Raw genomic sequence first — 12,610 nt, forward strand, 5'->3', positions numbered from 1 at the left:
CCTCAATCTTCAATGCCTAGTCTGATTCCGGCCTAAGGGTGCCATTACATGAGCGCGGAAACGCGAAAATGCGGAAACGCGTAACCAATCAGAAGCGATCCGCTGTTATGGTTTCGCGTTTTACCGATTACTGATTGGTTGCGGGTTTTCGTGTTTCCGCGCTCATGTAATGGCACCCTAAGCGCGTTCTGAATACGGGCCTTTGTCATTGCATCACCCGACACCTCCTGGATGAGTTCTGGAAAGTTCCACGAGGGTAGAAAGGCGCTCAAGCTTGCGTATGATTCTCGGCTGTTCTCCTTTCATTCTCGTTTTTCGTGCATTTTCGTGTGTCTGACGCGTAGAGCAGCGTAGAGTCAAAAGTCCATTATCTATTGATTGCACAGTTGAATTTTTCGAATTCCCGAGCATCCCAAGGCATCCCACAAAATGTCGTTGTTCGGATCATTCATGGGTGATGACGATCTTTTTAATATCTTTGGGTGAGTTCTCCGTCGTGATTTCGTTTGGATATGTATACATGCTACTCTGGAGGTCGCAGTCCTATTTGAAGTGCAATGGCTCATAATGGATCTGTCAAATGTATTGTTAGCATCATGACTGTGTTTGAAGTTAAATTTCAGAGAAAATAATTTTTAAGTCAGAGGCATAATTCTCGTCTCTTCAAAGTCAAGTTCTTAATGGGCATGTCCGACCTTTAATATGTACAAACGATTAAATATATATATATATATACATATATATGTCATGTTTTCTGATACATATATACACCTATATGTAGTATTCATAAAATAAAAAGCTCTATATATACATACATAAATTTCTTTTTTATTTTATAGTTTATTTTACATAAAATCTTTGAGTTGATTTAATTAACAATTTGTTTAAAATATTTTGCATTATGAACTCAAAAAGAATAAAAAATTATTTATAATTATGATTATAGTTATGTTTTTAAGAGTGATTTATAATAATGGAATTAAATATTAGCAATATTCAGTAAAAATAATATATAGTACTAAATTACTGAAATTCAATTCAATTTCGAATATAATTCTAAACAAAATAAAAGTATCCAATTTTCAAGGTTCAAGTTTGATAATCCTGTCATTGTATAGAGGATGCTAAAGAGTACTAAACAGGAAATAAAAATTGGACTTAAACTTGGAGAATCTTAGTTTGTTCAAAATTGTACCATGAAATTGTATTGTACCATCTGACCTTAAATTTAATGAATGTTATTACAACAGATTTCTATAGCAATTGACTTATGTATCATGTTTATTTTCTTTTATCATGGTGTCCAACAGTCCTTGAATATCCTTGGATTCTGGAATTATACTGGAATTTTATGTATTCTGGAAAATTTTTAGAAAATCTCTAAAATTTCAGAGCTGGCCTGAAATTTATCATTCTTTCATTAAAAAAAAATTAGAGCGTGAAAAAAGAAATAAAAAAAAGTTGCGTTTGGATATAAGTTCTCCCTTAAAGATGCAATAAGTTACCAATAGAAAATTTGGATTTAACACCTAAAATAGAGTAGACCATAGTAGAAAAATCTTTTGTTTTGACGGAATGTTTGTTTGATATTATTTATATAGCAACAAATAATATTATTTCAAATTTGTTAGCGTTTTAATTCATTCATATAAAATCATAACTTGAATACAAAGCATATAATATTGCACAAATTGATGAAAATCGATTAAGGCTCCTGAGTAGTCATTCTTCACTTCAGTCATTGAATCATGATGTCATAAGCGAGAAATAACACGTTGATTTTTCTTACATGCCATTTGCAAATAAAGAGAATTTTGATGAAACGAAACGAGATCGCTTTAAAATACTTGTAAAAATGGGCCGAGACTCTCCTTACCTGACTGTCAGTACAAGCATTTTAAAACGATCTCAACATTTTATTTTATCTAATTCTCTTTATTTACTTACAAATGGCAAGAAAAATCAACATGTCGCTTATGACGTCACGATTTAATATGACTGAGTTGAATATTCGGGAGCTTTAAATAATGAAAATTAATCGATGGATAAATTCTGGAAAAATCGGGATTTTTACCTAGAATATCCTGGAATTATTCTTGAATTGACTAGCCAGATTTCACTGGACACCATATTTATATTTCTTCCTTAACATATCTTAAGAAAATTGTTATACATACATATGCAAATTCAGAAATTTGAAAATGAGAATATATCAATTATGGATTGTTATTTATGATCAGATCACCCATGCATACTATGAGGCAAATGAACTCCATGATGAGCTCTATGTTTTCTGATCCATTCGAGATGATGGGACAAAATGCTCTTGTGCCACGTTATGGTAGAGGATTTAATGATATGCCAGTTTCCCTCTTTGATCCTCATTTTGGAAGATCATTTGATTTTGTAAGTATAATTGAAGATAATGTATTTATGTTATTAATAATAATAATTATTATTAATGGTCTAAAATTATCATTACAAATACATTTAATTTTAACACAAATTATATTAATATATAGAACAACATGGCTGCAAGTAATGCTGCAAACTGTCATTCATTCATGAGCCAATCAGTAATGACTATGTCTAGTGGTCCTGATGGTCGGCCACAGGTTTATCAGGAGACTATGTCTACAAGAATGGCACCTGGTGGCATAAAAGAGACTAAAAAGACAGTAAGCGATTCTCGTACCGGAACCAGAAAAATGGCTATTGGTCATCACATTGGTGAGAGAGCACATATCCTCGAAAGAGAGCGAAATGTGCGAGGTGATGAAGAAGAACGACAGGAGTTTATTAATCTTGACGAAGGTAATTCTTTTTCTGGCCTTAAAAATTTAATTTGGCATATAAAGAAAAATCTTTGTTTCTATATATAAATTGATTGTTTTTATATCTATTATAGAAGAAGCAGACAGTTTTAATCGCGAGTGGGAATCACATACGCGTCGTACTGCTGGTGCAATTGGTAATACAGATTTGGCTAGTAATGTCAGAGCTAATCCAGCTCCGAGACAGTTAGCTTTACCATCTACCACGGATGTACCAGCAAGGTCAGTACCTTAGAGGACAGAATGGTTAAAATATATACATACTCAATAAAATCTTAAGTAAAATCTTGTTCAAGGTAGGAGTGTATAAACATATTTTATTCGTAAATTATAAAATTGCATGATACATGTATTTTGATACATTCTATAATTTTTCACTTTCTTCACATTTACACTCTTCAAATCTTTTATCTAATTACTATTCACAGTAGCATGTGCAGTATTACATTATCATAATCCAAAGAAAAAAAAAAAATGTTAGGATAGAGCGGGGCTAATTCTGTCAGTTTCAACTTTAAAGTAATACGAAAATTTACGATAACAAATAATATCTCTTTGCAATGATATTATACAATCCTGATTGCTCCTTGAGAGCACAAGCACAATCTTTAAATATTTAACATGTGTTGTTCAGAAACATAAGCATTATCGGGACGAAAAAGCTTCGCTGTTAACCTTAATACATAATATTATGTAAATAATTTTTTATATAAATTAATATCAATTATATGTACATATTTATTAAATTAAATTAATCTGAGTGCAAATATTAATTGGATATTCTACGAAGTATTTCAGTAAATTTTACAAGTTATTTTAATATTAAATTTTAAACTTGTTAAATTTTGATCATTATTTTACTTGTTGATAAAATTAACAAATTATATCGAGGAACAAAATTTGACTTTTTTTTTGTTTTTGGCATGTGGAGTGTCATTTCTCGAAGATTTTTGGCCGCTGAATTTTAATCCGTGCTCAGAAAAATTCTATCACGTCACATTTTCGGGCAAAATGGGGCAAAATATAGGCAAAAAACAATTTTAGCTATATTTAGAATGGTATTGCAATTAAAGAAATTTTATTTTGCCAATTTTGTTTACACTATCTTAAAATGCTACCTTTTACCTTGAATTTTTTTTGTTTCTGTACGATTTTTTATGACCAAGTTACGTGGATTTGAAGTTAGGCATACGCTGCCTCGCGCTGTCGCGCTGCGCGTTCATTTGACAAGAGACATTACCGTATTTCTTGATAATGTATAGCTAGCAAGTGTCATATTTTGATTTGTGTTTCTTAGATTTGACATTCCGAGATTAGCATGACAGTCGCTAGAAGATCATTCAGCCACAACATGTATTTCCGGAATGCACCACGTGGAGGCGATCTTTGTTACATTTCCTTTTTTATATTTTTTTAAATTATTTTATTCAATATATTATAGTATATGTTACATGTACTATATACTTTGAGTAAAATTTTCTTCAAAAAGGAAAAGGTTTTGGAACATAACCCGAATAAGCTTCTTCGAGTAAACTTCAGAAACAGTGGCAACTTCAAAGCCACGTTACTTGATGATAAAAAATCGTACAGAAATAAAAAAAATCATTTTGAAGTTAAAAAATAGCACTTTAAGATAATGTACACAAAATTGGCAAAATAAAATTTCCTTAACTATAATATCATTATAAAAGTGACCAAAATCGTTAATTTTCGCCTATATTATCCTAATTTTCTCAGAAATATGATGTGATAGGCAAATTCTGAGGACAACATCGTTTTTAGCGTCAAAAAATACTTCGGAAATGATACTTCGCAAGTCAAAAACAAAATCAGTGTTCCACAGTAGTATTAACTTTAATAGTTTATAAAAAGCATTGACAAATTTTATATTTGCGCAGCAGATATATGAACTGGATATAGACACGCCAGAAAATAATAAATGGAAATAGAGGATTCCATCATGTGTGGCCATACTTTTTATTATATGTGTATTATATATCCTCATTCTTTCTTTCTGTATGTAGTTTTGAAATAAATAACATAATATGCATGTTTGCTTTTCAATATATACTGTTATGAGAGCATGTATGTTTATTGTTTATATATAGCAAAATCTATTTTTACAATTTTTTATGCATATACTTTACTATATTATATACATATGGAAAATTAGTAGAAATCAGATCTAATAATAAAAAAAGGAAGAATGAAATTATATTTGTAAATTCAGAGTTTGTATATATATTTTATGTAATTTTCTTTTTTCATTGCAAATAAAAGAAATACTAGCTCATTATGTATAGAAATTAATGATTCAAATTTATAAAATGTTCTTTTCACACATGTGTAGCATCATTTTATTCTGTATAGCATCACTTTTTATTCTCTATTATTTCATTCTTTATGTATTCTGTTATTTGCTTCTTCGCTGGAATATTTTTCTTATTTCTTTTATTTACATTGGTCTTGTTGTCCTGTGCTTTTGTAGTCGACATTCTAATAGAAGATGGTTTCCTTCTGCTAGACGTGCTGTAAGGTCCTTAAATCCTTTGAAAGTAAAAAGTACACCTCCCTCTTCAAGGTAAGTTTAATTTCTGTCAACTATATCAAAGATTAAAACATATAACTTATATAAAAATTTATGTCTAAATGAAATATATATAAATCAAAATTTCTATCGTTTTGTAATAAATGTAGATGATTCCATTTTACTTCATAATTTATCACAGCATCAAATGTGCTATTTCATATCTGTACATGTACATATCTAACATTTTTTTTACAAGAAGAATGCATTGCAGAGTGCTTATATTAGATAGATTGATAGTAAATTGAGATAATAATGCTCAGTCTCTAATATTTACATTTCGCAATTATTATATTATTAATATCTCTTGTAATCGGGTTTTATGCTAATGTGGTATATATTATAAAAAGCATAATACTTCAAAGCCAGTATTTATAGTCTGTTCTTATGTTTAAGACTGTTTTAAGTACAATCTTAAGGGCCTCTTTCACCAACCCCGATTAACGCTAATCAATGGTCAACTCAATCACCACGATTGCCAATGTGAGAACTACACACAGAAGAGAAAGAGAGAAGAGACATTCTGATACATTAAATTGCTGTTGACACTTCTGCGAGTTAATCATCGATTAATTTAATCAGAAGTTGGTGAAAGAGGCCCTAAGATGTCAAATCAATCACAGGCCGGTATTCATAGTCCGTTCTTTATTTCAAGACTCTTAGTAATGTCTTAAGATACTAATATATGCGGTCCTCTGATTCGTGACTTCTTAAGACTGTATTTAAGACGGTCTTGAATATAAGATCTAACTATGAATACCGGTCACAAAATCGTATTAGCATTTTAAGATATTACTTAAGATAGTCTTGAAATAAGAACGTCAATGAATATCGGCGTAAGACATTTTTTAGGAATATTATTCTTATACTCTATTGCATTACCTAAGGTAATGTAATTTTCATTGAGATGTTTATTATTACAATGCAAAATTATGATTATTTAATGTCATCATTTTTTAAATATTAGTTTATGCCGCATTTTATTCTTTAGACGGTGTCGATATTATTATCAATGCTGTAGCCTTACTCGTATTTAAATTAAGATGTGGAACACATAATTCATAATACAGTGAATCTGTTAAGATTGATACAGAATATACCGTCTTGTGTGTGTATTGCAGGTACAGCCGCAAATATTAATAAGTTAAAAGCATAGTATACACCAGTGACGCTTATGCAACGTAAGTACGTTGCGCTTCACTCTATTATTTCTTTTTGTTTATTTTATTTCAATTTCAGTATTAACTTGTAATTACGAGCACTTATATTTAACATATTTCGAATAGTAATATTTTTAATATCTATCTCGATATTAGAAAGTGTATATTATATATTTGAAATGAGAGCAATCGATTTAATTTTATCATATTAGAATAAAGAAAATAATATTACGTTTTTTTACGCTTAAGTTACAAAATAAGAGTGCTGTCCCATGACAGTTGGAATTTCAGAAAACAGAATCTCGGAAAAGTAATACAACCAATCAGAATCATTCGTTAGTAGAAATATGTTAAAAACGATTGTGATTGGTCGTATTACTTTTCCGAAATTTCGACTCTTATGGAGAAGCACTCTGATTCCAATTTAATAACAATATCTACATATACTCAATCCTTATTGATATTAATATATTAGGGGCCTACTCTGCAACTCTTAATGATTGTAACTGTAGAGTTATAGTTGTTAAGAGTTACAGAATAGGCCCCTAAATATTAGTAGCTGTATATAGGTATATTTGGTAGTAGCTGTATATTAGGATTGTATTAGGTTCTTATGTAAGTATCAGTTATAATTTAATAATATAATTATGATATAATTTATTATTAATACTAGATATTTCCGAATTTCAACAGTTTCAATAAACCGTAACACACATAAATTTAATATTTGTATTATATCCACTTATATATATTTTTTGTACGTAAATTTTTTTATATACTTACATGGGCTTATATACACATTCTTTTTATTTTCGAGAAGTGTAGTTTTTGCAAGGAACACGCTACAGCAATTTCACACTATTATAGAACAAGAGCATGATTCGCTTATTTGCTTATATTTTTTTGTTTTTTTTTCCTTGCATCTAAACGTTGCACAATTTTGCAATAATTTTATCATATTGGAATTTTCATGCGCTTCAATTTCTTCGGACTTGTTTCTTTCTAATTATTATGTTATGCAAAAACATGTGTTGATTTATATGCTTACAGCTTCAAGTCTCCAGAACCCGCAACGTCTTCGAAAGCCGAAGCGTCATCGACGTCGCCGCATACATCAGGCTCTCGAAAACGCGAACATAAGCCGGATAGACAAGTTAGTAATAAGCGTCACGCTGCTCCTGCTAGTGACAACTAGAATATCTCCAATTATTATCCATAAACGTACTTTACTGAACTTTACTCTATACCTAGTACGGAACCTCATATAACGAGGTTTACTTTAAACAGTCTAGAAATATATTTTCTTTCATAATGTTAATGTTTCAAAAAAATTTTGCAATTATTTTTTTCTAAAAATTATCTCGTTCACTTACAAGAAGCATTATTATTTTAATATAGCTATGTAAACCAAGCAAAGTTCAGAGTAACGTTCTTTCTTTTTTTTTGTATACGAATATTTATTTAAGTAGATCGGTAGAATCTCAGTTATGCATTGAAAACACAAAGGAAGTAAATAGAAGCGTTTAAGATATAGCTCAGACCTTTAATTTAAAGATGTTCACAAGTTTTCATATCTTATTTTCATATATACATAAATATTCTATCTTTTAAAATATAATCGAAAATGTGTCACGTACATTGGTAGATAATAAATTTCTGTTAGTTTCATTATTGTACAATTAAATATATTAAAAAGTATAAAGGGAATAATAAATTTGTTGTTTTAAATGTATTTTTTAGACCTTGCATGTTTCATTTAATCAATTTTCTCTCTATCCGCGTATCGATGAAAGATATCCATAACTTTAAAGTATAAGGTGAGGTACTCTATCAATACAATATTTTTCCGGTCAAACAATTTATTTAAATAAAGTCAAATTTAGTGTTTATAATTGAAAGATATACATATTACATTATTCTAAAGAAGAAACGACATGCAGTGCGAACGCACGCACACGACAGAACAAAACAAGAATAGTTCCCTTGTACCAATATAATTTCAGTGCAGTCCTTTTTCTACATAAATAGTAATCTATTAACTGCATTAGTGCCAATATTGTTCAATGAAAATATTACCACACCGATCTATTATATTAGCGTAGAACCCAAAAGCTTACATGTTCAAAACTAAAATCTAAGATGCAAAATATTTAAAAACTTTTTAGTTATAACAATAAAATGATTTTCACTTCGTGTTGCATTCTACATAAAAAAAGCGAATATACAAAATTGTCAGATTTAAAATTATACGTGTTTGTGTTGTAGATTATACTATTTGATCGTATCTGTTAATGTTTTCATTGAATTATATATGTAAAATAATATCAGAATTGTCGAAAACATTTTACAAGTCTTATCATAAAGAAGCGACGCTTTGCTATAAAAGCTGAATCATGCCTTTTGAGTGAATCATCTAGAATTGGTGATCAATACTTGTATGCAGAATAAAATTAATTGATTTTTACACAAAAGTATTGTTGTACTTTTGCGACATTTAAATCAATTCAAATCATTTTCTTTACATTAATCTTTATAATTTATCCCATTATTCCATGTATAAAAGTTCTACAATCGAAAAATGAAGAGCTTGCAAGATTGCATGACTCGTCTTATATATATGCAAATGTAGCGTCGTAATAAAGCGTGATTAAAACAAATAAAAGAACGAATAAGCTATGAGAGGTAATAAAAGAAAAAGAACGTAAGAGGAAAGCGGGCAAAAGAAATAATAAAACGTGATGTTGTGTCGACGCTCCATTGGTTGGAGTGACTTCTGTTTGTTAATTATCCTCTGCTAAGGTGTTGATTCTTGCATTGATAGCCAACAGCTGTGCCACAAATGACGAATCATTCATGATAGTGGCTAAAGCAGAGAGGATATCTTGTAGGATATCTTGCGAAATATTGAGTTGTCGAGCACATTCCGCTATCATCTCCATTTCCTCGGTATCAGGACTTATCTGCAACAAATATTTTTATTGTAAATTTCAAGATATCCCCGAAGACATTTCTTAATTTAATCTCAAGATTAATATCAAGAAATATATACCTTACGCGAACCGTGGAACTTATTGAATGCCATCTTGACTCGCTTCTTCCCGTTACCCGTCTGGTAGAAAATTGTGAAGGTCTGAGTGTTGTTCATATCCAGTATAACGGGGAAATATATGCCGGCGGTGACGTGACCTTTAGTATCTCTGGCAAGGAGACTTCTCTGGTTATAAACCAAATTTCTTCGTTCTGTAACGTCAATGGCAGTTAAATATGGCCTTGCCACATAAATGAGAGCTACTTGCACCCCCTCCAAGGCACCAGGTCGAGTTTTTCTCTCATGCCACTCGACATAATCAGGATCGTCGGCACACAGACAGTAGTTGTACTCTTTCTTACAGGTCGGTTCATCGGATTGCGTGAACCAGCCCGTATGAGGGTATAACTTATCGGCCATCACAGTGATAACGCGCGCTACATGATAACCGGGATCGAGTAACATGACGCCGCGACGTCCGCCAATCTCGATTTTCAGGCACACTAGTACATGCTCCTTTTCGCCGCTATCTGCCGCTGGTGGACCGCCAACATAGCCGGCGATATCACCAATCGTCTATAATAAAACATTAATTTTTCTCGTAAATATTAACAATTTAAACATATATTAAACTTACTTTTTACAGTTAAACTTCTCGCATGGTTCATCTTTTCTCTTTTCTTCTCTCTAATGTAAAAAGAAAAACAGAAGAGATGAATCATGCAAGAAACAGCTAAAGAAACAGATCTACAGGTATCAAATAATTGGTTGACAAAAGAATTTTTCCAAGAGCTATTGAACTATTGAATATCACATATTGAATAGCATATGTAAATTATTATTGTTTTAAAATAAGGACATGAAAAACATTTTTGTAACTTACTTCTTCACAAGATACTAAATAGAGGCCACTTGCTATTCCTGGGAATCGCTTATTCAATCCTGTTAATCGATGTAATAATTCAAATCCAAGACCGACGCAAGTATGGTGTTCGTGTGTTATCAGTGGCTGATATTTCCGGTAGAATCGATCCAGCGCACTTTCTCCACTTGCAGTGTAGTCCTTGTAGAACCTGTACAATCGACATGGCGATTTATTATTTACAAAGTACAAGAATGATAAAATGAGAAATTGTGTTAATTAATTTAATTTACTTTATTGCAAGGCTCTATAAAAAGACTACATGTTAACAGAGTAAAATATAATACAATAAACTATAGTAGCTTGCAAATGGTTAGGCATCAGCAAAACTGCTGTTACAAAGCCTATCAGCAACAAAAACCAGAACAGAGACATAGATGCAATAAGTGGTGTATCACGTACCTGAGGAAATTGCCAATAGTGTCATAGCGATGCTCACGCAATAAGCGTTGCGTTTCAAGTTCAACGCTGCCTGCTAATTCCTCATACTGTTCGACCGTGGAGACGGTCAGGGCTGGCGACTCGTAATGGGCCCAGACCGGCAGGGGTAGCGGAACACCCCTGATCCAGGGCCCGCGTGCCTGCCCCTGTGGCTGGCACCATATCTCTGCCGTCTCGAGTCAACTCGGCCATTCGCTGCCCCAGCGGCCAACCGTTGGCACAAAGCCATGCTCGTCCCTGCAGCTGCTTATTGGCTCTACAGGGCTCTCTCCGTGTTTTATACTCTTCTCTCGCTCTGTATCCAAACATACGAAATCTTTTATTCTTTATAAAACAAATAAAAGTAGAGATTAATTATTTCCCTTTACGGCCGCGATACTCTAACGAGTTACTTTTCGGCAACAAATCGCAATGTATCGTTTCAAATGAATCTTTTATTTCACAATCCCTATATGTATTCAAAGTGAAATGGAAAGATCTTTGTACTGATGAAGGAAAAAAAAAAACAGAAACAATAGAAAGCCTAACAAAGCGCTTTAGAAAATTGAAAAAAAAAAGATCTTTTTGAGTTATATAATAATTATATAATAATAATAATCTCGTATAATCCGTTTAAGAAAATACTCTTCGGACACGATGGGCTTCAATTGCGACGCAACGCTACCGCGACGTTACTCCTCTCCCGCGGCTGCCGCGCGCGGGCAAACGATCGCGGGGACGCGTCCGCGATTACCGTAAGTCCACTGCTATTTGAGCACACGGATGAGCACGGTGCCGTAAGACAAGATCTGCGAGATGAGTCTGGAGAAGCGGATCGGATTTGTCATCGGCTCGGTATCCAACATGGCGGTGTTGTACGCTTGTTAGAGGACGCGCGTGGCGAATCAATACACGACCAAATAGATACGTAGCGCGTGCCACGTGTCTGCTCGTCACGACCTTCGCTGTGACACTTCGTCACAGCTGGGGAAATTCGCGGGATCCCGTTCGCTCTTCGCGGAAATCTCTCTCGAGCGGAAGCGGGTGAAAGAGAGCGAGGGAAAGGCGAACGCCCGTCGCGTCCGCGGGGATTTCCGCCGCGGAAAACGCACTCTCGATTCACGCGAGGAGAACGAGGTCTCTCGAAGGGGGACGACCGTCGAGATCTATCGGTCGAGCCGTCGCCGAAGGCCGAGCGACGGAAACGCGAGGGGACATCGGAATTCAGGCGGAATTCTCCCCCTGCGGTGGACCCTTTCAGCCTCGAGGGAGACTCGCCTGGAGGACGATATCGCCTCGCTATTTACAATCGCGCGCGGTTATCCGCGCGCGCGGCGAACACGAGCGGATATATTAGCGAGAGTCATCGATGACTCACGAGGGGGAGGCACAATGACTTCGAGGGAAAAAGGGCGTGTGATGATCCAAGCGAACGATTTTGCGGGGGGAAAGGAGGAAGTGTTTTTCTTTCCGTCGCGCAGAATCATTCCCGCACAGTGAAAGATCTCCAAAAAAAAAAAAAGAAGAAAAATAAAAAGAAACACGAACCGCCAGATCTCGATAATACTCGATCGTGCATCTCGAGCGAGCGTTCCTACGATCGAACGACGCCTCGCACTTACCCATACAACGAGCGCACCAAACAAATAAAAACTTTCC

General features: G+C 33.6%; 2 protein-coding genes across 7 annotated transcripts; one reads left to right on the forward strand and one right to left on the reverse strand.

Moving 5' to 3' along the window:
• Nucleotides 1-215: 215 nt before the first annotated feature.
• Mlf (myeloid leukemia factor) lies at nucleotides 216-7,889 on the forward strand. Of its 6 annotated transcripts, none has more exons than XM_018461942.1 (7): nucleotides 216-482; nucleotides 2,241-2,406; nucleotides 2,523-2,814; nucleotides 2,909-3,056; nucleotides 5,323-5,415; nucleotides 6,543-6,602; nucleotides 7,632-7,710. In XM_018461942.1, exons 1-6 carry the CDS (start codon nucleotides 430-432, stop codon nucleotides 6,559-6,561), a joined length of 771 nt encoding a protein of 256 aa, XP_018317444.1. In that variant the 5' UTR covers nucleotides 216-429; the 3' UTR covers nucleotides 6,562-6,602; nucleotides 7,632-7,710. The 6 variants fall into 6 exon arrangements, with proteins under 6 accessions (XP_018317444.1, XP_018317447.1, XP_018317446.1 ...); XM_018461945.1 differs by having other exon boundaries at nucleotides 5,359-5,415; XM_018461944.1 differs by having other exon boundaries at nucleotides 6,543-6,606; nucleotides 7,632-7,701.
• An 890-nt stretch (nucleotides 7,890-8,779) lies between these two features.
• Nucleotides 8,780-11,817, reverse strand: LOC108731537 (uncharacterized). Its single transcript, XM_018461894.1, has 5 exons — nucleotides 11,731-11,817; nucleotides 10,934-11,145; nucleotides 10,493-10,682; nucleotides 9,631-10,185; nucleotides 8,780-9,541 (listed from the first exon to the last, which is right to left on the reverse strand). The coding sequence occupies exons 1-5, from the start codon at nucleotides 11,815-11,817 to the stop codon at nucleotides 9,362-9,364; spliced, it is 1,224 nt and encodes a 407-aa protein (XP_018317396.1). The 3' UTR covers nucleotides 8,780-9,361.
• Nucleotides 11,818-12,610: the final 793 nt, after the last annotated feature.

This window comes from Mycetomoellerius zeteki, unplaced genomic scaffold (genome assembly GCF_001594055.1).
Source record: "Mycetomoellerius zeteki isolate Tzet28-1 unplaced genomic scaffold, Tzet1.0 scaffold135, whole genome shotgun sequence".
Classification (NCBI taxonomy): domain Eukaryota; kingdom Metazoa; phylum Arthropoda; class Insecta; order Hymenoptera; family Formicidae; genus Mycetomoellerius; species Mycetomoellerius zeteki.

Coding starts and splice junctions, on each gene's coding strand:
- Mlf (XM_018461939.1), top strand. CDS start 430: ATGTCGTTGTTCGGATCATTCATGGGTGATGACGATCTTTTTAATATC. Junction 2,407..2,522: donor TTGGAAGATCATTTGATTTT/GTAAGTATAATT, acceptor ATTAATATATAG/AACAACATGGCTGCAAGTAA. Junction 3,057..5,322: donor ACCACGGATGTACCAGCAAG/GTCAGTACCTTA, acceptor GTGCTTTTGTAG/TCGACATTCTAATAGAAGAT.
- LOC108731537 (XM_018461894.1), bottom strand. CDS start 11,817: ATGTTGGATACCGAGCCGATGACAAATCCGATCCGCTTCTCCAGACTC. Junction 11,146..11,730: donor ACGGCACCGTGCTCATCCGT/GTGCTCAAATAG, acceptor AGTTGACTCGAG/ACGGCAGAGATATGGTGCCA. Junction 10,683..10,933: donor ACTATTGGCAATTTCCTCAG/GTACGTGATACA, acceptor TCGATTGTACAG/GTTCTACAAGGACTACACTG.